The 27,791-nt window shown below is 43.0% G+C and overlaps 2 protein-coding genes across 10 annotated transcripts in view; one reads left to right on the top strand and one right to left on the bottom strand.

Annotated features, from left to right (window-relative positions):
• MYO9B (myosin IXB) overlaps positions 1-12,413 on the bottom strand; it is a 108,828-nt gene extending 96,415 nt beyond the window's left edge. For 5 of the 9 annotated variants that reach the window (XM_083180897.1, XM_083180924.1, XM_083180915.1 and 2 more), the window contains exon 1: positions 11,971-12,413. The gene's annotated coding sequence lies outside the window, so the exon portion shown is untranslated. Of the gene's footprint in view, positions 1-11,573; positions 11,724-11,970 lie in introns of those variants that run through there. The other 4 variants (XM_083180941.1, XM_083180932.1, XM_083180952.1 and 1 more) reach the window with 2 other exon arrangements.
• Positions 12,414-12,428: 15 nt separating this feature from the next.
• HAUS8 (HAUS augmin like complex subunit 8) overlaps positions 12,429-27,791 on the top strand; it is a 69,659-nt gene continuing 54,296 nt past the window's right edge. The window contains exons 1-2 of the mRNA XM_083180985.1: positions 12,429-12,537; positions 23,414-23,490. Of these exons, the coding sequence (XP_083037111.1) occupies positions 12,521-12,537; positions 23,414-23,490 (94 nt within the window). The 5' untranslated portion in view covers positions 12,429-12,520. The remainder of the gene's footprint in view (positions 12,538-23,413; positions 23,491-27,791) is intronic.

Raw genomic sequence — 27,791 nt, 5'->3', positions numbered from 1 at the left:
GTGGACACCTTGGTTTTTGCACTTGATTCATGGACTGCATAATTCTCTGACCGAGCACTCACCTTTGCATTGATTGGTGTGCGTTTTCAACAAGCAACACATATATATTATATATATATATATATATATATATATATACATACATACACACACACAAACGATATGGAAGGCACTCAGGAGATTCCCACAGTACTGCGGCAGTCAGACGAAATAACAAAATGTAGACAAAAAAAAAAAAAAAATTATGCAGTCTTAAAACTTGGTTTAACCAATACCCCTTTTCACATTGGCCACCCGGCAATTACCCAGCACTTTTGACTGCCAGGTCATTTTGCCGGGTGCAGCCTGACCCCAATTCCCACCAGAAGCAAATTACCGGGTTAAAGCTTTTCAACCCAGGAATTTGCTGTAAAACCCGGGTTTTTCAGCAAATTCCCGGGCTGAAAATCTTTAACCCGGTAATTTGCTTCTGGTGTGAAAGGGTTATAAAAAGGTGTCCATCTACAATAGTGATATTGCCCTTTTTTCACAGGATTTAGACCCATCACGCTGATAAATTGAATCTGATGCACGGTTGTGGGCACTTCAGATCACATGCGAAGATTATCATGGCTGCTAGGATTTGTCGGATGATGATACATTGTATGCAAAAGGAGGCATACGGTGTACCACATGCGGTCCTGCAACCCTGGAGTGAGTTGGCAGGGGATACGGTCAATAGGTCGACCCTATATAGGTCCACATGAATTGGGACCAGTGGGCGCCTTCTGTACGCTAAAACAATTTATTACACAAATAACAAAAAACACAATATAAACACACAAAATTATTATATAAAAAAACAGTAATTTGCATGCATGCAATACCTCAATAAAAGATCATTAAAAAGCCATTTCACTGCATTTGCATAAAGTGTAACAAATAGTTACCAGTTCCTGATTGGGTGGATAAATTGCCAGGTGTGGACAGATGTTTCAGTCTCGCACAAAGTTGCTGTGGGCAAAATTTTGTAAATCCTTCCAAATGGGATCAGGGCTTCCAGGACGGATACACACCATATGTATAGCAAGAACTCCTTAATGGTACTTGTAGCCGTCTCCTCCGATCATGAAGGCATAGGTGAATTGGCCTGATGGATGTACCGAGCCAGATGCTTGGTGTTGTTAAGCCCTTTCTCCGGGTTCTGCGCCAGCCGGCGGCCCGACTTTGGGCTGAGATAGATGGTGCTCCACTGAGTCAGGAACAACCCAGCACTTACGTGTGCTGACGTATGCAGCACAGACCTCTGGTGCAGACATCGGCTGCTGGACTCGATTCCCAGCCGGCTGTTTGTGTGCACAGTGGGGACCGGGTTGCCGCGGATCAATGTCAGTCAGCCGGCGGGCTAGTAGTGTTGATCAAGTGCCCTGCAGGTCCTCAACTGATAGTCCTCCTCTATGGACTCCTCAAGACACGGTTTCAGGCGGCTTTGTCAATTTTAGCTGGGTTGTTCCTGACTCAGTGGAGCACACCTGTCTCTAGCGCTCAAACCTTTCCTTAGGATCCACATGAATTGGGGTCAACTATTGAAGGTCAACACCTGAAATAGGTCGACAGGGTTGGAAGGTCGACACAGGTATTAGATCAACAATGGCAAGGTTGACCGTCAAAAGGTCGACATGAGTTTTTCAAATTTTCTTCTTTGAGCCAACAGGCGGTATTTCATGCCCTACCATCCACTACGGTGTGGTAAGAGAATAGAATAGTGTGCCGACCAAAGCGAGGCGCCGTGCCTGAAGCATGGCAAGCACAGTGTCCTTGCCCTAGTGTGGGAGCTTAAGCTTCAGTTGAAATCTGCAAAAAAGTTTTTGGTGTTGTTTATAATAAAACTGCCCTGATCTGACTTAGTATTTTGAATGAAATATGTAACACAAAAATAAAAAGCTATTATACAATTTTTACTCAATTATCATATATTTGAGCAAAAAATGACATGACAATTCATATAGATCAATTTGTTTATTAGCATAAAAGCAACATTTCAGGTGCAGTGTGACCTTTGCTAATAAAACAACTTATCTGTTGAAGCGTGCTCTTGATCTTTAAGTACATAGTACACTGTAAATCACATGCAATTTGGGCTCTTTTACCGCTATTGCGGTGATCAATCGCAGGAAAAGAGCCCAAACTGAATGTGAATGACAGCAGGTCTGATGCGAAGCACGGTCCCATGTGCATTGCACCAGAGCCTGCGAGCCGCACAAGCAATCTCTTGGATTGCTTGTTAGCCGGGGCAGGCTTGGCTGAGATTTGCATGCGATATATCGCATGCAAAAGAACCATATGCGATATACTGTGAACGGCTCAAGGGGGGATTGCACCTTAGTGTTCTCCACACGCTGTTTTTTTCAGGCGCTCCAGCAGGCAAGGCGCACCCTGCTGCCTGGTATTCCCCTGGCCAGGCAGAGTGGTGCGTTAGGCCAGGCAGAGCGGTGGACAACCCAGCCGGCAGGTCCGTGGCTATTTCAAAACGTGTACGGTCACGAGCTAATCAGACTTTGCGGTTCTGCAGCTAATTAGGAGTGGCAGTGGTTGCTCCTGATTGGCTCCCGAGCCTGCACAAGTTTTGAAATAGCCGCTAACCTGCCAGATGGGTTGTTTACCACACTGCCTGGCTTCCTCTCACAGCACTGGGGCTTTCCTCTCACTGGCATGGTGGCTCCCATCTCACCAGGCTGGGACTCCCTCTCTCCAGGACGGTGAGGCGGAGGAGTAACCCCCCCTGGTAAACACCCTGCAACCCCTGGAAAAGAGCGTGTAGGTAAGTGGCACTTATGTGGCATAAGGTGTAATGGGCCTATGGCGTGGTGTATATGTAGTGGGCTTTACGGTGTGTGGCATAAGGTGTAATGGGCATTATGGCATGTAATGTGCAGTAGGCATAACAGTGTAAATATTTGTCGCGCACTGTCCCTAATTTTATTGTGCTTGAAGGTGTGGGCTGAGAGACTTTTTTTTTTTTTTTTTTTACTGCAATGAGTGCCAATAGGCTGTGCTAAACATGCTCCTCTGACAGTGCAGCGTCCCACTTTTTCTATTGCGAAGACCACCCACCCAGCTGGAAAAATTTTCTGTGGAGAACAGTTAGCCTAATGTATGAGGAGAAGTATCCTAAATGTAGTGGGCCTTTATAGTTTAATATATTAAAGATAAGTTAACAAAATATACAGAAATTGCCAAAAGCATGGTGCCGTGTAATAACTGTTTAATAACATTCTGAAACTCACCATTACTCTCAACACAGAAACATAGAATTTGAAGGCAAATAAGAAACACATGGCCTATCCAGTCTGTGGATCTGCAAGGACCCATTCAGACACAACGGATCCTTGCGGCAGCCATAACGATCCCCGCATGCGATGTGATCATGACCCATACATCAGATAAGAATTGGAGGTAAATCACATATAATATGACACTGTTCACATATTTTATTGGCCTGACTGGTCAACCTCGTGTGGAAAAATTACCATATTGCACTAGTGTATGGGCACCTTAAGTTTTCCCACCTCTCAAATGAATCAAGATGTTCAGTTCCACTTTTAAAGAACAACAATACGTTGAAACATTAACGGAATGGCAGCCAAGATGCTAAATACATGTTCATGTGACTAGTCACAGCATAATCACAAAGGCTCACTCACATATACACAGAAAATGGGTGTAATGCATAAAAATATGGGTTGCAGACAGTTATTAAGAAATTATTCCTAACAGGTCTTTAGACCTAATTTTTTTTTAAACATAATACATTGTACTAATTGCACCTCATACACCATCAAAATTAAAATAAATAAAAAATACAATTTTAAAAACACCATTAACAAAGAAGGGAATCAGAAAATTTGAACTATTAATTGCACACTCAATATGATTTTGAGGTACATCTGCAGGCCAACTCTGTGTTCTGATGACACCAATCTGTTTATCAGCAATTTAATAACAAAACACACACACCCAAATCACCTAAAAATTTGACATGTTTAAAACTGACTCCCTAATCCAGATAGTAGTAAATGATTAAAATCTGATTGCTGAAAACCTAAATGTAAAAAGTGTGCTGTACGTTCTTATTGATTGTACACAATGCACTTAGAAACTTAGAAAGCAGAGGCATTGGAATGGTAATTAAATCATATTTACAAATGCAATCTAAACCCTCCACATTTATCTAATTGAGCAACAATAAACCAATGTAATCCTATTTAAATATCTATAACCAGATTAAGGCCATCTGTCTTTATACACTGACTCTATGAAAGATGAGTAAAAAAACTGACCAAACAGATTAGGACAGTGATTACTACCCATAAACTTTAAGATGGCTACATACTACACAATGTGTACCCAGCGATGTCTACTGCAACGGACCCAGCATTGGTGAGTGCATACACACTTATCGATCCCAGCAGCAATGATGTTTGGCAGAATTTTTTGGGGGGGGTGGGAATCCCGCAAAATTGCCCTTGTTAAGAATTTCCTAATTTTTCTGTTAATGCAGGATGGCCAACATCATTAACGACCCATGTACACACTAGACGATATTTACAATCATATGGTTAATGATATAGTTTTTGTGCATATTGTTAACTTTTATCATTGCACCTTTAGAGATCAATAGCAGGTTCATTTTACAAAAATGGCGTCACCCCACCTCCCTCTTCCCTTTGTCTTTGGCCTCTGATAAAACTTTCTGCAAAAAGCTCCAGACTTCAGTAACTGTGTCCTTTCTCCTCCCCCCAAGGATTGTCTAATCCACTGTGCCACTCTCTCAGTAAACTCCTTTGTGTTATTAAAGCTAGGTACACACTTTCACAATCATAGTTGAGATGCAATGGTTGGAAATCTACATGAACACACAGATTCATATGTACACACTGTTACAATCTACAATGCAATCTGTGAAAAGATTGTGTGACTTGTAGAGCATCAGCAGAAGTAATGCACAGAATAGTTGGTACGCATACACTTTCATGTTTGCCAAACATTGTACCATCTTGTCTGGAAGTAAAAATCAGATTTATTGTGAAAAAAACTTGATCTAGGGATGCATACACACACACTCGTAATTCACAATGTTAGGCTTGTGTAACGCCAAGTAGTGTTCATTCTAGCACCCGCTATCTTTGAAAACCCATGCAGTTCCCCTTCCCTGCCTGGGGTGTCACTGTCCGCTGTAGTACTTTTAGAACTGCGTGGTCGGTATATCAGTACCGATACGCAAACCAAACCTGTGCTATAAACACCACAGCAGCAAGCGACACCTCAGGCATGGAAGAGGTACTGCATGGGTTTTCAAAGATAGCCGGTGCTAGAATGAACACTATGGGCCAGGTGCACAAAGAGATATAGTAGATGTTCCATCGAATGGCTGATAGCGAGCCACTGAGCCCGCGGATTACGTTACATGTATTCCACGTCCGCTCTCCACATTATATAATATCAACTCCCTGCCGATGTGGATAGTGGGGGTATGAAAAAGTTGTAGGACGCGTTCCGCCGGTGCTCGCTCGCCACTCTTCGGGGTGACGTGGAGAGTTTTGGTGTTTCACCATATTAACTACTGAGATCACATCTCACACCACAAAAAGCCATGCCATGCGATGTGCGATGCGATTTCACTACGTTAGCGTACGTAGGAAATCTGGGCGCCCTGCTAGGAAACAAGTACCCTCACACCTACTTTGTACAGCATCTACAATACTGTACTTATTATTCACTTGAATTGGATTGCAAAATGCCTATTGGAGATTTGCTTAAGATAAAGCATAGTGATGATAAAGTTATTGAGAAGTATCTTTCTAGGTCTGTAAATATATTCTATTACCCTAATCACAGCAATACATGGGGCTAGTATTAGAAACAGGACCAATAAAGATCTATAGAAAGTACTAACACAAAACATGTAGCCAACAAGAACCACATCATGGCTAAATGGGTATCACACCGTTAAATGTATCCAGGGTAATACAGTGCAGTTATTTATTGGCCAATTCCGTACTAATACAGGGATTTATGGGTAGTATTTCATGTTATTATAACATAACGCATTGAAAGGTTACAGTTATAGTATAGGGACTGCCTAAATGCACCCATTAATTACCATGGCTACATGCATATACAGCATGAACCAGGAAAGGTCCAATATCGAAGAAGCCAAAATATGCATAAAAATCTAACTCATATGTTCTCATATGTAAAATACATGTTTCAGTCTTATCGAGACTATACTGACATTCATTTAAAATAGATGATATACACAACAACAAAATTATATATATATATATATATATATATATATATACATATATACATACATACATACACACACACACACACATATATATATACATACTTCCTACAGGTTTGTGTTAAGAAATAAATAATATCAAGAGCACAGGGATATGCAGTCGTTAATAACAGCTTTACATGCATAAGGAGGGTCACTTAGATGGTCTCCATTGAGATAAATGGAAATGAATAGACCTGAAAGCATGAATAGGAAAAAAAAATCCTGCGAATTTCCTGAACACAAAATAACCTCGTACATGGGTGCTGGTTCCCTGTAAACAATGGCTCACATTTTTCAAATGGATTTCAAGTACAGCAGTGTTAAAAACTTTTTTTTAATATATGCGCATTACAATTCATTTTGTCTCTACTGGTATATATTATGTATAATTGATTTGAATTGGTTATAGGTGGCCGCCTAGTAAAATAATATTTTATATGTCTAAATAAATTATTTTGATATTTTTCTGAAACAGTCTCCATCGTGTTACTGTTCATGTGTGTTCACTCATGGTGTATTTACCATTAAAGGAATAATAATAAAATAGCGCAGCATTTCCAACCCTTATTGGGACAATTAGTGTTAAAAACATGAAAAGAAGTACAAAAAAAAATGTCAGTTGGTATGAGGAATTAGACTGTAGCTCTGTGAAATACCCATTATGGGTACATCACCCCCTTGTACCAAAGCAATGTCCTACCATGCACAGGCCATGTTTCTGGTGACTCCTCCAAATACAGCACTAGTGCAATACACCCAAATACGTCAGAGAACACAGCAGGTAGAAAAGACTCTGGCAAACGCTGTACCAGGTCTGTGTAGCCTTTTTCACAAGCAAAATACTTTTAATGCTTTGAAACATCTCTTCTGCAGCTGAAGAATTCTAAAACATTCTAATAGCAATGCATAGGTTACAGCATTGCAAACCACTTGTGGTGCCTTATAAATAAAAAATAATAATCATCATCATCATGCCAATAGAGGCAGTTATTTTACATATGAGACAGCGTGTGTGAAAACAAGAAGCTGCTGCATTGACCCATGAGTAGCTAGCTTTAATAGTTGTAATCCATACCAATTTCTGACAAGTTGAATCTCTTAAGGTGCCCATACATGGTGCATTTTGCCCATGCGATGCACGCTCCCATGCACATCTCATCACTTTTTGTACAAGATCTCATCGCATCTAGTTCAAAACGCCCACTGCTTTAGCACATCGCATGAGGTTTCAACTAGATGCGAAGCAATCTAGATCAAAACGCATGGTGTGCATCGCATCGTGTATGGACACGTATAGTCGACAGAAATGGCAAGCAAAACCACAAATTACAAGTAACTACTCAGGATTGGGTAATTCAAATATTCAGTTTAATGTGGTGTTCTCCTTTAATAACAATAGAAAGGACCTCCACATTTGCTGCAAATCCTCTTACTTTAGTAGCAAGAGAAGGAGGGTGTGGTATATGGTCCTGACGACGGGATCATGACAGGCTGGACTCAGACAGCATGGCGAGCGCAACAAAGCCCCTTGCGGGCTCGCTGCGCTCACCAAGCTGCAGGCATTCTATTCTCCCTCTATGGGAGTCGTGGACCCCCACAAGGGAGAATATCCGGTGGCCGTCGGGACACTGTCGAGATCCCAACGTCGGGGTAGTGACTGTCGGGATCCCAACTGCCGGGAAACTGTCCGGCACCCGAGAAGGGAGCTCTCTGACAATTACAATGTTAAAATAGACTCATCTCCAAAATGGAGAAATAAAAAGGGAACATTTTCTGATTATGTATTTAACACTTTCTTCACAAAGTGTAGTAATGCAAGCATCACATATACAGGTTGAGTATCCTGTATCCGAATATACAAAAACCGAAATATTCCCAAACCGTGGTTTTTCAGAATATTTCGTCATTTTTTTCCCCTGCCCTTTTTTTGATACTTACCACATCACTTGGCACCATGCGCAATGCACCCCTGGGTCCGCTGAAGAAGATCCTGACTAAGACATACCTAGTAATAAATCTAAGGAAAACACAAAATATCTGTAAAAGCACTTATGCCGCCCACACACGCACCGATCCTGGCGATGCGATGCGATGGGGTGCGCGCTCCCGCGGCACCTCATCGCACAGTACAAAAAGTATGTGCTGCACATACTTTTTGTACTTGCTTTTCATCACATTGCATCGCATGCACAAGGCATGCAATGCGATGTGATGGATGCTATTTAAGCCCACAACGCACGCCGTGATCGCAGCGTGTATGGGCAGCTTAAGACATATAAAAACAGGGATAGATACAGTTGACTAGAAGTCAGGATGCCAATAGTCAGAATACAGATGCCAGTATCCTAAAGGAGGGAATCCCAACAGGGGTCCGTTAATGAACAGCCTAACCTTATCCCACCTAACCCGAACCCCTGCCTCAGAGTCCAACCCTAAGTCTCTCCACTAGTGCCCAAGCACCCATGCTGCCCATCATCCTAGACAGCCGCTCCTCGCATACGTACCGGCCGAGAAACCAGCATCGGTATCCAGACTGTTTTGAAGATCTGGTACCGGGATTCTGAGAGCAGTCAGGATCCCGGCATTGGTATACTAGACACCGGCATCTGGTCTCCAGGACACTGACTGCATCCCATATAAAAAATTTTTTTTTTAAATCACATTGCCAAACATATTCTAATTGTGTGTTTGGCCATTTCAGATAAACTATTACAGGTGCATAAAACCAAGACTACATCTAAAACCAGGTTGAGAACGAAAATTCCAGAGTGATGGAGTCACAATGCAGACGAATCACAGTGAATATTCTAACACTAACCCAACCCTCCCACAGTTAAATCTAAACCTCACCATTAGGACCCTAGTTACATCCCGCGAAAACCAAAGTGCTATATTAGCACTAGAATTTGTCGTACTGAGGGGCTCAGGGATTTCCAATGTGGCACCTTTCCAACTAGTCAGTATGCCAGATTTTTGCCCTGGTCCACTGTAAGAACTGCTATTGTGTAGTGCAATCGCATACAAACAGCAAAAATTTGTAATATATATATATATATATATATTTTTTTTTTATACATATATTTTGACAACTATAGTAATATATTGGCGACCAATTAAGGCAATATTGATCCGAGATTGTATATTATCTGTATAAAAATTTATTGAGAACTATATTTAATTAATAAATGGTAGGGGAATAAAACCCAACAAAAATATATAAGCAATAATAAGATATAAGCAATAATAAGATAAGGTCAAATAATTGGTAAAAGCACCCTAGCTATGAAAGGGAATATAAAATCTAAATAAGTATAAAAGTTACAAGAATATCAAGGAAGAAAACGTTAACTTAATACAATGAGGTAGGTGTCAATCTCCAATGCGTTTCATCATGTATATGCACTCAGTCTAGGCTGCCATTCAATTTGCACTAGGAGGGTTTATTATATTTATCCAATTTCCATACTGTATCAGGACCAATGTTAACATGAAAACTTGTTCATTGGTAGCTTCATAGATTGCTTGGCACAGATCTCTAAGGTACAACGCCAAACTGCAGTGAGGGTGGTATAAAGACCAGTGCCATTTGGCAATGTAAATGGTTTCCATAAATTCAGGAATCACGCTTCACCAACTGGCATAGAAATCTGGGTATGGCAGATGCCTGGATAATATTTTTTGTGAGAATGCATACTACCATCTGTAAAGTTTGGAGGGACCCTTAAAAGCCTCCTACACACTATTCATTAAACAGCACCACCAATATATTTAACTATATCGTAGTGGCGCTGGGCAAACAATATAGCATATACTGTACAATTTTGTTCAGTGATGTCACCGGGTCTGTGGCTGTGTATGCATTCATTGATGATCTGATATTTTTAGACTGAGATGCATGCACAGACAACAGGGGGTGGTTGTTAATGCTGTGCAGTTGCGCGTATAGTTAGCGATATTGATCATACACACTAGAGGAGTTTTTAAATTATGTCACTTATAAGTGCCCACATATAGTGTGTATGGGGTTTTATCAAACTACTTCTTATTTATTTAGCACCCTCTAGAACAGGCATGTCCAAACTATGGCCCTAAAGCTGTTGTGAAACTACAGATCCCAGCATGCCTTGCCATAGTTCTGACATTCTCTATTAGCAAAACTGTGGCAAGGCATGATGGGACTTGTAGTTTGACAACAGATGGAGGGCCATACTTTGGACATGCATGCTCTCTAGAAGATAGTAGACAGGATCTGATTGGTTGCCCATAGCAACATCACATGTGAAGTAGAATACACATCTTAGTAAATTCCCCCCTTGTGTCATTAATGTGAATCCTGGCAACCACGTTCCAAAACCTATAGGAAAGTCATTCCAAAACATTGGAGGTTATACAGAACCTGCAAAGGGACCAAATACATAATAACATCTCATTCCAAAATCATGGATGCTAAACATCAGAGTGTTATGTTCAAGCATCCACAATATGTTTGTCCAAGTTATTAAGTTTTATATTGTGCACAGATATTACACATTATTATACATTACTATACAGAAATATTTGACCATTCATATCAGTGCCTGGTGGACGACGATAAGAGCATCAGGAAGAAGGTCCCAGAGCTATTCAATTGTAAGAGCATCAGGAAGAAGGTCCCAGAGCTATTCAATTGACCAGGCTGTTAAGACCAAACAGAGGATTTGGTCTTGAAGTCCACCTGAGGAGCAAGCAGAAATTCTAATGCACATTGATGCCGTTTCCTGTCTTTAGCGTGGCACAAATAGTATCACAGTAGACAGTGAAGTCAGGCAATGACTGTTACTGTGATTAAAAACTTGTATCAAGTTGGGGTTGCGATGTTAACAACACACACACACTAGGATAATATTTTTGTTTGAAGAGTTTATTTTTGGATTGTTCAGGAACCCCACATAACTAAGGGAAGAACACAAAAACTCCACACAGAGCTTTGGTGAAAATCCAACCCAAGACATTAGTACTGTGAGAAAGTAATGCTACCCAATACAACAGCCATAGGGTCTTTGTAAAAGTAATAAACACTAGCAAAGTACTCGCCAGCAAAGACCAATGACTACAATTCTGTATTTACATGGCAACAAAGAAGATGATTTTTTAATGAAACACTCTGATGAAGGACTCGCCTATCAAATATTCTGGGGTACAAAGGAGGGAATAGGATAGTTGGATCACATCCTCCCAAAAGCAATGCATTGATTATACATACCTTTATGCTGAAGTGGACAATTCTTTGTGGAATGACCAGCCAAGGCAGCGAACTGCAGGCAAGGCATACACCAGTACACCTCCTCCCTCACAAGCGTTCAGCCCAGACACTGAAGCTCACCCACTCCCTGAAGGCCTGGACGGTGAGGAAGACTCTTACTCACTCAAACTACACTCACTCATTAATCAGCTCTTATGTTAGCTACAGAATACAGACACAGGAAAACAGAACCTGTGATCCTCTCATAAAGACAATACATTGCCTCTAGGTAAAAAAAAAAAAAAAATGACAGTGTTCATTGGCAATGCTGTCTACATACAGGTCACACTCTAGGTCCCCCACTGCTCACTGGACATGCACACTCTGGTGACACTAGCAGCAATGAGTGGGCACTCACCTCACACTCCTGTGGCAGCTCCTGTCCCCTGGACCATCTCCAAATAAAGCTACAAAGAAGTCTGTGGAGGGCTGATGGCAGAGACTGCAGGGTGCATCGCCCATGGAGGCCAGCGGCCAGTGCCTGTGTCCTTATGTGCGTTATCTAACTGAAGCAGCTACATGGCCCCCGGCATCTCACCCTGCCAGCTGCTGCTCCCTGCTTCCCCCCGGCGGCGCTCCTCTCTGCCGGTCCCTATGTGTAATGCAGCAGCGAGAGGGAAGCTGTGTGCACCCTGTCTGCCCCCCTCCTGTCTAACTTCCTCCCCGTCACGTCACGGACTCAACTTTACCACAGCCCTCGCCTAGGCGGCTCCAGTCCCAACCACAGTCCTCCAAGATGCTAGAGATGAGATGAAGATCGCCTCTCTACCAGAGAGTCAGCTGCCTAGACTTGCGGTCCTCCCAGTGCACAGAGTACAGCGGATATAGAGACTAGAGAGTACTACAAGTCCTGTCCGTCTGGTTTGTTTATTTTTTTTGACTATTTGGCGGGAGGAGAAGGCGGGGACATGGCCGCTGAGGCCGGGTGAGTGCGGGGCAGCACCTGCTAGTATGGTGGTGGTGTGTTGTGTTACTTACAATGTGTCAGCGGCCAGCTTAGTGTCCCTTACTCCTGTCCTGCTGTTATCCAGTGCAGAAGACTTATCAATGGCTAATACAGGAATGGGTGTTACTCTAATATAACTGTAGCGGATGTGCACTGACAGTGGGGATCTTCTCCTTGGTAGTGGGGCTGCTATCTTATTCTACCACATTTATATACCACTGTTTCATCCAGGGTGACATTCTTATGGTTTATTTGAGTCCTAGATAGTTTTTCATTTAAAAAATGTTCGCTAACTTAGTTACTTGAAAGTGTATCCAGCTTATATATGTATATGTTGCTTACTGTATGACTTTTGTCATGATGATGTGCATAGTGAATTGGCATTTAAATTGTTAAATAAAACATATTATTTGAGATCATAAAAAAATGTAAGATTTTTTTGGGGAAGGTTAATAAAAATAATTATTGACCAAACCAAAATAAAATCTGCCATTATTGTACACCAATTTTAGCTACCCCACACACACTTTGTTAGTTTGTTTACACCAGTCACTGTAAAGGCCCATACACACTAGAAGATTATCTGGTACTACCCCATCTTTGTGGCCACAGCTTACCCTGTGGAACTTACGTACCGTAACCCGCAACACCCTGTGTCCACGCCGCTATCTATTACCTTTAGTAAAGTTGTGGCGAGTGAAGAGAGACACCAAGCCCGAAGCTTGGCGAGCAAAGCATGGTGCTATTCTGAAAGCAGCTAACGTAACTGGCGGAAGCTGTGGCCGCAAAGATGAGGAAGTACCGATTATCTTTCCAATCTGACTGGTTGGAATGAAAATCAGCAAATTTCTGGGAACAAATTACAATTGACCGTTTGCTCCAAAACGCTGGAAAATGGACAAAAGCAGTCATCTGCGTAAAGGTCTGAACACCATAGAAGATATTGGCATCAATCTTGTCCAAAAAGGGGCTTTTGAACGATATTGATGGCAATATCATCTAGTGCTGGGGTAGCCAACCCTAGTCCTCGAGAGCTACCAACAGTGCATGTTTTGCAGGTCTCCTCACAGAATCACAAGTGAGCTAATTAGCTCCATCTGTGTATCTCTTAAAATATGTCACTGATTAATGAATGCAGCTGTGCAGCAGCTAGGTTGTCTGGAAAATGTGAACTATTGGTAGCTCTCGAGGGCTAGGGTTGGCTACCACTGATCTAGTGTGTATGCCTAATATCGTTAACACTATTGATATCTTCTGGACATGCTGGTCAATTTGCCAATATTACTAATGCCATTTGCACTCAGTGTGGGTGCACAATATCTTTCATATTCAGCTCAAGGGGAATTGTTCACCAATATCTTTCGTCTTTGGTAACTTCTAGTGTGTATGGGCCTTACATTGACCAATTTGTTTGTAGGACCAATTTGTGACTGTTTACCATGTTTAGGAGCAAATGGTCAATTGTCATTCCAACGAGCCAGATTGGAAAGGTAATCTTCTATTGTGTATGTACCTTTAACGCTTGCAGGCAATGTAGTTGCTACATAGTAATGGCCTAAAGGACCTCTGACAGCCAACCACATGACACACGTGGCCAGGCCGAGGAACAAGGTTGGTGACCAGGAAATGTTACTATCCATGTCACCATCTGCCTTTAGTAACCATGTGGTGAGGGTACAATTGGGCTCCCATGTTAACACCTTGCTTCTCTCCCTGCTCTGTGAAGTGATTGTGACATCAGAAGTCCTTTAGTCCACTAGGGCAGTGGTTCCCAACCCTGGTCCTCAAGTACCCCCAACAGAGCACGTTTTCCAGGTCACCCAGCAGGTGCACAGATTATTCAGGCACATCTAAAAGATCCACAGGTGGAGCTAATTATTTCACTGATTCTGTGTGAAGACCTGTGCACTGTTGGGGGTACTTGAGGACCAGGGTTGGGAACCACTGCACTAGGGTCTAGAGACTTAAGGAAAGGCCCACTTCCCTCATTCTCTCCTGGTACTATTTCTGCCACCAGTGCAATGTTTCATTAAGTGCTTATTTACTTTTGATTCCTTGCCCCTCATAGCCCTAGTGCAGTGATTTTAAACTCATGCCAAATGAATAAGATTTTAAAATAGCCAAGGCAGATCATCAAACACATTGGCCCATAGATGAACACCATACAGTCTATGCCAGGCTCATCTGCTTGCAGAAAACAGACCTTATGCCAATGCCAACTGGTTTAATGTGGAGTGCCCCAGGGTGTAGAGTTAAAAATTCCCTCATTAAGCTATCTGTAGCAAGGGCTACTAATGCCCTATGTCATTGGTCTGCAAGCTGTGGCCCTCCAGATGTTGCGAAACTACAAATCCCAGCATGCCTTACCACAGTTTTAACACTCCTTTATAGCAAAACTTTGGCAAGGCATGCGGGAATTTGTAGTTTCACAACATCTGGAGGGCCACAGTTTGAAGACCCATGCCCTACGTACACAGCAAGTACAACTGTACATCCTTCATAGGTCATATATGTCAAAGACAAGGATGGCAAAATTTGCCGTGAGGTCCTCAGCAATGTGTCCCAAATGCAGGGTTTACCCTAGATCTTTTATGCATTTACTATGGGAATGTTGTTGGCTTGCAGATTATTGGGAAAAAAATCATACAGACAATAGTGGATACAGGAATACCTAGGGAGATCTTGACACCTAAATGCTGTATTTTGAACATAGTGGGTGATTTTCGGCTTACACTCGGTGGCAAAGCATACATAATCAACCTGTGTTCTCTTGCTAAAGTAATAATTGCCAGAGCCTGGATGGCAAGTAAAGGCCCTGATCCTAGTTGTTGGAAGGCCCTAGTTAGCTACACTGCCAAGCACAAGGAGCATGTGCATATCAGTAGAAACACTAGAAATAAATGTTCAAATCTGGCACAGGTGGTTAATATCGAAGTACAACACAGAGACTGATTTGCACTGAGAGATATTAGTATTGAGACTACATATTGGGAAAGAAAGAAGGAAAAATCACTATACAGTTACTCCCTAAATATTTGTGAATACATGTTTGGTATAACATAATTGGAACTGATCACGATGACCTTATTATAATGGTGTGTACACACGGTCGACATGCCGTGCGATGCGAGTCCCGATGCGATCAGATTGCATCGGGACTCGCACCGCACGGCATGAAGGAGTGAAGAGGGCAGTACTGATACCTGTCACAGGAGACAGGGGCACAGATGGCAAGGACCGCGGCACAGGAACAACCCCACACACACACACACACACATCAGTGGCCACACCAACAGACTTCCGTACTGTGACCCGGAAGTCTATACGGCGGACTTCCGGGTCACTGCGCATCAGACCTGCAGCCCCAGGAGAAGCCCCTCTGGCCGCCGGAGCTATGTAAGTATAAAGGCACAAAGACGATATAGTGCAGATCTGCACTATATAGTCTTGGCTGCGCTTACTCGGGAGCGCGCATCGGGAGCGCAAGCCCTACAAAGTACACAATCGGCTTGCGATATGGCTTCCGATGTGCACTATATCGGCAACATCGAAAGCCATATAGCCCCCGTGTGTACACACCATAAGTCTCTGAACGGCTAATGAGAGGTTAGAGAACTAAAAATTATTGCAGTAGAGTTCACTAGTAATAAACTATTACGGTATGTACTAGCTCCATCTGTTGTATGGGAAAATGGGCAATTGGGTAAGTGTACGCCACCTATCAAGGTAGCCAAAGTGATAACATATAAAAGCGACATAACTATTGATGGATCGTGATTACTATCCACCCTTAGACTATCAGCTGAGTTCCCCCCCTATTGTTTTTTCTTCAATACTATTTTCTTCACGCATGCCTATATGTGTGTATGTAAGAAGTGCTACTGCATACTTATAACCTGCTCTAGCTACGGACCTATGCAGAAACAGCAAGGCAAAAGCACTGTTGGTTGTATGTTTTTATATATGTACTTTTTTTCTTTTGTATCTCTTTTTATGTATGTTAAAACGTTTATAGATGAAAATCAAATAAAGACTATTAAAAAAAAAAGCCCTAATGTGAACATTGGACAAGTCACTACCCAGCTTCCATCATGTGCTCCTAGGGATCTAATGCAGACAGTATAGCAGCAGAACACCCAAGCAATTCCTCACTTTGCTCCCTGTGACCCATCTCCTTTAAACTCAGTCAACATGCCACGAGAATTGAACCCTTGAACTGAGACATCGGGACTTACAATATTGTTGTGAAAGAAGGAGCAACAGCAGCTGTCATCAACCAATGATGGTTAGCAGATCTCCGGAATAAGAGAGGCCAGCGGTGGTGGTGACTGTACACTGGTGCGGGCATATCTGGCTCCGGTTGCACACTTGAGAACTTTAAAATGCTGCCCTAGTGAAATGCTATATCCTACAGATCTTTGTACATTTTAGTCTCTGTACAGCACTGTGGACAGCTTGTGTAAATGACAGATAAAAACATTATATATAAGACTGAAAGACAACTTTTGTTAAGACCTATTGGCTGCAATTCAGTTAACTGCAGGATTGATGCGGGTGGTCATTACATAACTCTGGTGACTTAACCTGGGAGCTATGGTTTACTTGTGTAAATAATTGAATAGCTCTGGGCACTTATCTCTAACTCCATCTGTAAAATCCATGAAATAACTGAATCACCACAATCGTGTCTAGCATACAAAGTCTAACTGTAAATTACTATTATAATTTTATAAGGCGCCACAAGTGTTTTGCAGTGCCGTACAATAAACAGTACAGCGAGACAAAACTTGGCATAACATTGAATAAATAACAAAAATACAAATAAAGTACAAATAATGAGCGCCACAGTTCAATACACATTACAGCTCAAATATAAGTAGTGAGGACTCAATCAACATACTATAAGAGGCTTGAGGCCAATGATGGAGAGGAGTATGCAGACGGAGATGGTGTTTGAGTATAGGAGAGCTGTGAGTGAAATGTGAAGAGAAGCGGGCTTTAACAACAGGAGTGAAGAGGGCCCTGCTCGGAGGAGCTTGCAATCTAGTAGGAAGGGGAGACAGACAGATTACAAGAGGTGCAAGCAAGTGGGTGGTGTCTAGATAGCAGGATTTAAAGAGGCAAGGGGTCGGAGAACCAGCTAGTTTATGCAGTGGAAGGGTACGATTTGATGAATAGGTGAGTTTTCAGTGCCTGTTTGAAGCTTTGCAAGGTCGGGGAGAGTCTAATGGAGCGAGGGAATGCATTCCACTGACGGGGTGTAGCACGGGCAAAGTCATGTACTCTAGCATGGGAAGTAGTGCTCAGCAGTAAATTCAACCATATTTTTATTCCCTCCAAACAGATTGGACAGGGGCACAGATGGCAGGGGCTGCGGCACAGGAACAGCTTCCCCCCGCCACATACATCAGTGGCCACACCAACAGACCTCCGCACTGTGACCCGGAAGTCTATACGGCGGACTTCCGGGTCACTGCGCATCAGCCCTGCAGCCCCAGGAGAAGCCTCATAGAGTCTAAATCTGGTGCACTTTGGCACACTAAGGGGGGTATGCAATCTGCCGCCGCTATTTCCGACGTGGGTAATAGCGGCGGCTCCCTAATCAATGCTGTCATTAACAGCAGCATTGATGCGGGATCATGGCAGAACGGGCCCGACTTCAGAAGCTGTGGGGCCCGTTCTGCTGATAACGGCCGTGGATTGTTGTTATCCGGGCCGCAGTTCGACAATCCACGGCCGTTTTTGCGGCCACGCCCCTTCGCGCCCATCGGCAGGCGGGACATTGAATCCCGTCTGTCGTTATGCAGTCGGTCTGACCGCAAACGGTCCTGGATCACGGCTGTCGGGGATCGACAGCCGTGATCCCTCATTGCATAGTAATGAGTGTTCACTCCCATCTGCAGGACAATTGAATATTGGTAGACAAGCACCCATTTCTTAAATGTGACCAAAAACAATTGAATTTCCTCCTTGGAACCAAGTCTGCAAAATAATTCCTGAAAAGGGTAAACCCATAATTCAGTAATTCCCACCCCCACCCCCTAAAATTATTGAAATTTATAATGACTAAAAATGTATTTTTTTATTAAAACAAAACTTGCAAATGAGAGATACTTTCATTTTTTTTTGTGCACTGTTTTTAAAGAATGTGTTCAAGGATCAGGATTAAAAATATTCCAAATACCTTATGATGAGGCTGACATTTTTTATATGACTAAGAAGAGTTCACTGATAAAATACTTTAAGTTTATGACTGACCCTTGAGATATGTCAGGAGTCAACTTTAAGCGACAACACATTACTCGCCAAGTGATGATTGGCGATTTAGCTGAAAAAAAATATTTTTTTGTTTTGTTATATTATATTTTATAAAATATATCTAAACTAGGTGATTCATTGCGCCCTACGGGCACTCTTCACACCGTCGTAAGGGGCTGCACCCCCTTAATTTGTGAACGTTTGTATTGTATGAAAGATGGCCTGTATTGCAACTTGAGTTATAGGTGAAATGTGTTAAATAGAGAGCATATGATTTGGAAGGGGTTGTGTATTCTTTTGTTTTATTAAAAAGCGGTTCCAGAGTAAGATTGATAGTGTGGATGGTACAGTGACATTGGTGGGGGGGGGCGGTGTTGTTAAGGTGTGTGTGTGTGTGTGCGTGCAATAGTATAGTGATAGGGGTGTGTGGGCATAAGGGGGACTAAAGAGGAGGGTGGGGGACACTGCAGCTTCTGCCAGTGGGTGAGGGTCCAGCGTGGCAGCACAGGAGTACGGGATGGTGCCCCTGAGTCAGTGTCTCTTCCTACTGGGTGGGAGTTAGGGTGCATGAGAGCAGGAGGCTGGGCTATGAGACATGATAGGGTTATGTGGGCAATACAGCGTCAGTGACTCCCCAGTGGTGGAAGTTGCGGTTCAGGAGAGCAGGAAGCTGGGTAGTGATAGGGGTGTGTGTGCATACGGGGGACTAAAGAGGAGGGTGGGGGACACTGTGCAGCTTCTGCCAGTGGGTGAGGGTCCAGCGTGACAGTACAGGATGGTGCCCCTGAGTCAGTGTCTCCTCCTACTGGGTGGGAGTTAGGGTGCATGAGAGCAGGAGACTGGGTGGTAACGCATGATAGGGGAATGTGGGCAACACAGGGTGAGTGGGTCCCCACTGGCGGAAGTTACGGGGCAGGAGAACATGAGGCAGGGCAGTGATAGAGGTGTGTGGGCATGAGGGGTAGTAAAGGTTTTTGGCTGTTGCAGAGTAGGGATGGGCATTGGTGCAGACGCCATCGATGGTTGGCATTGATGGCTATTTTTCACCCTGCCATCGATAGTAGTAACATATTACTTGGATAACCATATTACTTGGATAACCATCGATTGTTGTAGCTATCAATGGTCATCCATTATATCTGACTGAATAGGCCGTGGGTCTTCAATATCGGCCATCAATGATTTTAAATCATTGATGGTCGATAGGCATCCCTAGAACTGGAGGAGGGTGGGGGACAGTATGCAGCTCCCGGCAGTGGGTGAGCGTCTCCTCCCACTGGGAGGGAGTGAGGGTGCATGAGAGCAGGAGGCTGTATAATAGTGGTATGTGGGCAAGACATTGATAAAAGTTGTGGCGCTGGTGCAGAGGACCGTGGGGGAACCTGCAGCGCGGCAGCTTAGGGCTGGATTTCCCACCTAGGGGTGGCACCTGCTTGTGGCGGTACAGGATCCCCCATTCTAACGGGGGTATGTGAAATGCAGGAGCGGGGTCCGCTGGGGGGGGGGGGGGGGGGGGAATTGCCAGAAGGGGGTCAGGTGGGTCTGCAAATTGCGGGAGGGGTGCGGGGATCTGCGATTAGCGGGAGGGGGTACGCAAATCGCGGGGGTGGGGGCTTGAATTGCGGAAAGGGGGGGTCCTCAAATTGCGGGAGGGGGTTGTGGGGGTCAGTGAATTGTGGGAGGGGGGGTTGTGGGGGTCCGTGAATCACGTGAGGGGCACGGGGGGTGCCGTGAATCAAGGGGGTGGGGCGTGTGGGTCCGCGAATCGCAGCAGGGGGGCGCTGGGGGTCATGAATCGCGGCAGGGGGTTTGCAAATCGCAGGGAGGTGTGAATAGCTGGGGGTCGCGAATCGCAGCAGGGGTCGCGGCAGGTGCCGTGGGGGTCCATGAATTGTGGGAGGGGAGTGGGGCCGCGGGGGTGGCGTGAATCGCGGGAGGGGGCGGGGGTTCGCAAATTGCGGGAGGGGGCAGCGGGGGTGCCGTGAATCGCGGGGGTCCCTCGAATTGTGGTAGGGGGGTCCGCAAATCACGTGGGGTGGCACGAATTGTGGGAGGGGGATCGCGGTTCGCCCGCGAATCACAGGAGGTGGTGGTCGCGGGGGGCCCGCAAATCGTGGGAGGGGGGTCGCGGCTGTCCCGGGGGGGTGGGAGTAATGGTGGCTGTGGAGTAATGGTGGGCGTGTACTGTAGCCCTGGCTGGGCGGGGGGAGGTGATGTCAAGGGGGTGGGGTGTGTAAAACACTGGTCTTTTCCCTAGGGGGCGGGTTTGTGTATAACGCTGGGCGGGAACGTTCTACATACAGAACACTGGTCTTTTCCCTGGGGGGTGGGGGGGGTTTGTGTATCCCGCTGGGTGGGAACGTTATATACACAGGGGATGAGTGACAGATCTGGCTAAATATATAAGAGATTATGCATAAACACCTGCCAAAATTCTATGTGAAGTGGTACACCTGGGCGGTGCACTCCTGAAAAGGGAGCAGAGCCTCATAGGATTTACATTATGTGACCACAAGCCAAGGCCCTGTTTTCATCACTATGCGGGCATGCCCCCCAGGAAGTGCTCGCAAAAATGCTGGGCGTTCCCCCTGCACACACAGGTGTGGTGATGCTTGCTTGGGGCAGGCGGCTGATATGAGCTCCTGCCCTAAATTCTGCAGTCTGCGGACCTAAATTAAGGCTTGACTTTTATTAGTGAACAGAAGAGAAATCATCGAATGATTTATCTTCCTTTCGGCGGCATGCGAGTGGATATTATTTTATTACCAGATTCTTATATAGCGCATACATATTCCACAGCACTTTACAGAGAATATTTGAACACTCACATCAGTCCCTGCCCCAGTGTAGCTTACCATCTATATTCCCTACCACATGTACACACACACACACACACACACACACACACAGACATTCTAGGGATAATTTGTTGGAAGCCAATTAGCCTACCAGTATATTTTTAGATTGTGTGAGGAAACCCACGCAAGTACGGGGAGAATATACAAACTCTGCACAGTTGAAGCCATGGTGGGTATCGAACCCATGACCTCAGTGCTGTGAAGCAGTAATGCTAACCATTACACCATCCATACTGCCAATGTATGTGAACTGCTAGGGGCCAGCATTATTGCAGTGAAACACATTAAGCAGTATTTACAAGTAGTGGAACTGTTGCCATGTAAAGGCCCATACTTACTGGGTGACTTTGAGCATTGACCTTAATTGGGAGTAATCTGTAGACATACAGATGTGTCCGACTACATCCTCCTACAGATGTTCTATTGACTGCTGATGACAATTATATGCCTATATTCTGTGTGTGTGTGTGTGTGGCTGTGCATATATCTGTATACAAAAATGTATGTAACAGTGGCTTCCAGGAAAATACAAAGGAAGATGTCTGATGTTAGCAGAGCTGCCTGGGAATTGCCAGCTTAATAGGGGTGCATGGTGCTTTGATGCTAGATCTATAAGGACACGTCTGAATCCATGGCCCCTATTCTGGTTCACTTGTAAAGGCAAATTCCTTCTCAAATGGACAAAACCATGTGCACTGCAGGCATGTAACGTGCAGAGTTAGATTTGGGTGGGGTTTTACTCCAAAGTGAGATCTATATTGCAGTGTTAAAATAAAGCAGTCAGTATTTACCCTGCACAGAAACAAAATAACCCACCCCCCATGCTCCTGGTTTTGTCCGTTTGATAAGGAGACTCCCACATTTTCCGCCATTATACTGGCATCTTAGATATGGTAATATTTTTAATATTATCTGATTGTCTTAATTTATTTAACTGATATATTGGTCACATGATACCCAATAGACTGGACATATAGACTAATACTAAGGGCCGGATTCATTTGGAAATGGTAATTTATCACTCCAGTAAAAGAGGTGGTAACCTCAGGCTTTATTACGTGGGGCTATTCATTTATAGCCATTTACAGGGAATTTCACATGGATTTCAAACTTCCTCCGACTCTTAACAGAAATCTGTTATTTGCAGGCTATAATTCAATAGCCCTAGCAGATCAATTAGTCCATGGTAATTAACTGTGACTAATTGAATCCATCCCTAAGCCTCTGAATTATATCTCTATGATCTATATTTGCATTTCATTGATTTTTGCTATACATTATTTTTTTAATCTTTTTTTATTATGAAATAGCGTAAATATACATTTTTATATATACAGATCCACATATCTCACTCAGAGACTAAAATATGCTACCAGGTGAGCTGGGGACATGCTAAGTGAAATCCATCATGATTTGAGCCACAACCCACCTACTTATTATTTGTGGGCCACAGTGAAAAGAATGGAACAGATTGTCAGCACCTCAGAGTTTTGCTCAGCCAAGTTTAGACTTGCAGTTTCATCTGATTACATAACATGTGGAGACAGCTATTTAGTAGTATTCTACTTTTTCAGGAAATGTTGTCAGTTTTGGTCCTGTTATGAGTAGTAATAAGCAGACTTGGAATGCTTACAGTTTTCTGCCCAGTCCTAATCAGAAATCTGGCTGGTGACACATCATAGCTTGTTGGTTTTGTTTTACTATTTTTTTGTTTATCTTACGCTAAATGTTGTTTCCAGGTCTGGATCATTGGAACTTGGCTCGCAGAATAGCTCAGGAGGCAGTTCTGGTGATGCTGTAACAAAGAAGAAAAAAGGTCAGAATTCTTCTTGTTTTCTCCTAATTTCTTACATGTATAATATTTAAAGATCTACGACACCCTATGCACCCACATTACACATTATGTGTTGGTCCCCAGCAGCAGACAGTTGGAATAACTATTCGTTCATAACAACCTCATACAGAATTGCATATGCAACTGATAAAAAAGGTATGAATATAAGAAATGATAGAGCCCTGGTAATAAAACAGTTAATTCTCAATGTGTATCTTTAGTAACGTCGATCACAACTAGATACTGTACCTGAATTTGAAACACCTTGGCAAAAATAGAACAAAATGGCTGCTTACAGTATATGTGTATGTTTAGTTAGACCATGAAATGGCTGCAGACTACAAAGCGGAGAACCTAAAAAAGAACAGAGGTGGTGATTAGCATCTGATGGTACAGTAACTTTGTGTTTGTACTCTATATGTCGCATAAGTGCTATTCCTGCAAGTGTTTTTATTCATTTTAATTGTCAACATAATGACCATCACAATAGAGGCCATTTTTTATTTCAGACTAATTTATTCCGTTTTGAACATACATCCTCCCCAATATATTCCTTTTTATTTACCTTTCTGCTGTAGATGTTTTTTTTCCTGTTCCTTGTATATACTGTAACACTTGCCTCCTATAGCATCACTCAATTCCGGACCTCTTTGAAAATGTAAGAAAATCAATCTGCAATACAGCCAAATGATATATCTTATGCAGCTATTAGTTCCGTTTTGAATGCTTTCACTATCTGTCCTATTTATACTTTTAAGCACTGTTCAAAACTTTCCTTGTAGACTCCTTGCTCAGCAAGGCTTTTCTGCCTAATAGGGCAGTACAAAAATATGTACATTGTTGCCTGAGGAGCGAGTGCTAGTACCTGCATGACCGTTGTGTATGAGGGAACACTGTGCTGGGACACTGTGATATAGGTGTTTAATTACTGCTGGAATATAGTTCTACAGTGCCTGTAGGTACACCCCATCACTAGCAATATTGTACTCAGGGCTGAATGGAGGGAATATAATTACATAAAGGACATGGGCGAACTGCTCACACCAAGGGCAAAGAAAGAAATATAGTTCTACAGTGCCTGTAGGTACACCCCATCACTAGCAATATTGTACTCAGGGCTGAATGGAGGGAATATAATTACATAAAGGACATGGGCGAACTGCTCACACCAAGGGCAAAGAAAGAAGATATCTCAATTCTAAGAATATGGGCGCTTAGGTAAAAGGAGAAATAAAAAATGATTACTCCCCCGTATAAATCACTGTCCCTTGATGTCCTCCGTCTTCTCACTCGAGGATAATTTATGAAAAGACAAGAAGGGAGATAGAGAGCATGTCTCCTCGTGTAATACAGTAACGACAAATGTGTTTTTTCAAAAATAAATTCTTTTGTTTGCACAATTTGAGTGATAATTTTTATGTATATCGGGGTATGTCCCCCTTTTCCATACACTCACAATAATGATAAATCAAACAGGCATGTCACCCTTCTCTGGGGTAATATGGAATCCTTTAGTAAACGATATCCTTGAATAGAATGAAATATGATGGGGTGGACCACCCCTAAACCAATTACTCACGTGGAGCTATACGGTCAATAGCATATCAGATGAAACCTTTTTCCTCCTGTTTCAAAACAGGAGGAAAAAGGTTTCATCTGATATGCTATTGACCGTATAGCTCCACGTGAGTAATTGGTTTAGGGGTGGTCCACCCCATCATATTTCATTCTATTCAAGGATATCGTTTACTAAAGGATTCCATATTACCCCAGAGAAGGGTGACATGCCTGTTTGATTTATCATTATTGTGAGTGTATGGAAAAGGGGGACATACCCCGATATACATAAAAATTATCACTCAAATTGTGCAAACAAAAGAATTTATTTTTGAAAAAACACATTTGTCGTTACTGTATTACACGAGGAGACATGCTCTCTATCTCCCTTCTTGTCTTTTCATAAATTATCCTCGAGTGAGAAGACGGAGGACATCAAGGGACAGTGATTTATACGGGGGAGTAATCATTTTTTATTTCTCCTTTTACCTAAGCGCCCATATTCTTAGAATTGAGATATCTTCTTTCTTTGCCCATGTCTATATAGGGATACTAGGTGGTACCCTAATCTCAATTTGAATACAGGCTGCTCTACCTGCGCAGACAGTCAATACCCACCTTTTTTGTCTGTTGCTCACACCAAGGGTGAGATGTACTAAGCCTTGAAATTTGATAAACCTGGAGAGTGATAAACCTCCAACCAATCAGCTCCTACCTGTCATTTTTCAAACCCAACCCATGGCAGTAATGAGCTGATTGGCTGGTGGTTTATCACTTTACAAGCTTAGTACATCTGGCCCTAAAAGATTGTTGTATGTTTGTGAAACAAAGTAGTTGGGTTACAGTATATTAGTGAATTATTTATTATTGTTTTTTTATGAAAATGGTTGAGTAATATAGTAGCTGCCAATGTTTATTTCCATATAGATTTATTTATGTAGGCGAAGACCAGTGACCGGGCTTCCCAGACCCTGGGGATTTTATACCATGAGCTCTACCTATACCGTTATGCATCTAATCTTTGTCTCCACCTCTACATGCATATCCCAGAGTTGGAAGAATTAATCCCACTCTACTATTTACTTACCATTATTATAAAGAAATATAACATTAACTGTATGATGGAATACTACATACAACCCAAATCCAGGAAGGGCTAATGAAGCCTTGAAGATGTGAAGTGTAGCAGGTTCACAAGTGCACCACGGTAGATTGATTTCTGTTCTTACCTCCTTTGGCCATCAAAAAAACAACCGAGAGACATCCCATGAAGTAATTCCAGCGACGGCCATCCTCTATACACCATGCATCCAGTTTCACTCTCCAATGAATGAAAGTATGATACCCCTCAGTTGCAGTGTATGACTTCTCAATGTCTGCATAGCAGCTACATATGTCTGGAAGTATAGTATGTTAAACATGAATTTCAGAGGACAGGAGTTTGGAACTCTTTTTTTCATAGTTGGGGGAAGGTGATTGTAATACAGAGATGAACATAGAGAGATCAAGATGGGAATATGTCCAAGCTGCAATGAGTGAGGATCTAAGCAGGCCGAAAGAAAGAAGTAATACTGCACAGTATGTGACAGACTGTATTTGCAAAGATGAGGCGCATTATAGATTGATTGCTGAGTCTTGTTCTGCAGTTAGGGCAGTATTCAAAGTGGGGGCTAGTATTCAAAGTGGGGGCTAACGGCCAGCGAGGGGGTTAAACGGCGAGGATCGCAGAAAACCAGCGATCCTCGCTGTTTAGCCCCCGCGCCGGCCGCTCTCCATATTCAACATTCCGGGGAATCCTCGCTGTCACAGGACAGCGAGGATTCTCCCAAACAGCGAGGCTCGTGACTAATGCAGGGCGCCCGCTGCATTTAGCTGAGAGTCTCGCTGCTTCTACGGCCGCATACGCTGGTTCCCCCTTGGTCCAAAAATGGAGCGAAGGGGAATCGGCATGTGGGGGTGGGGTGGTGGTGTTTGGGGTGTATTCATATGTATTGAATACACCCAGCGTTCCTGTGTACTCTATCGTTTTCTGTAGGGGTAATTATAGTCTGGTATTTGGTGATCAATAACCATTATTTGTTGAGATATTGCTGCGTTTTAAGTATATATCCCTGCACTGCAACATTATGTAAGTTACCACTCGTTTGTTTATGGAGGACTTTCTTTCATTGTACCAATCAATATTGGGAGTGTATAGGAATCTATGGAAACAGGTATAATTGTCAAGTGCAGATTATTGGAAACCAATAGGCATTATTGTTAGAAGTATTGGTACATAATAAGCATCTGTCACTCAGACATATTAGGTATATTGCAGGGAATAACAGGGACAAATATAATTAGAAATTGATAACACAGATATTGAGTAAAATACAAATCCGAGCCATACAAAGTTCAGCAAAATAATCTATTTTAGTGAATCCTGTATTTAATGTGACTTAGAAAATGCATTCCATCATATTTTTTCCTGCATTCTGTCGATTTAGTCTGTCTGGTATAGCGTTAGCTTTGCCCCTCTCTGCTGCAGGGTTCCCCCCAACGCTTAGCACCAGCCCTGTGATAATCCAGCACATGTTAACATCTACTATAAAAAAAAAAATATATATTTTGACTAAAAGAGAGGTATATGTTACATTTCCTATTTAACTCCTGTGAGTAGAAGTAGTCCCATGGGGATATATGGTACTGCTGACACACAATTTATTTTGGTGCCTCTGGGATTGAAC

Source organism: Crinia signifera, chromosome 1 (genome assembly GCF_055691185.1).
Source record: "Crinia signifera chromosome 1, ASM5569118v1, whole genome shotgun sequence".
Lineage (NCBI taxonomy): Eukaryota > Metazoa > Chordata > Amphibia > Anura > Myobatrachidae > Crinia > Crinia signifera.
This window is presented reverse-complemented; position numbering and strand designations above follow the sequence as displayed.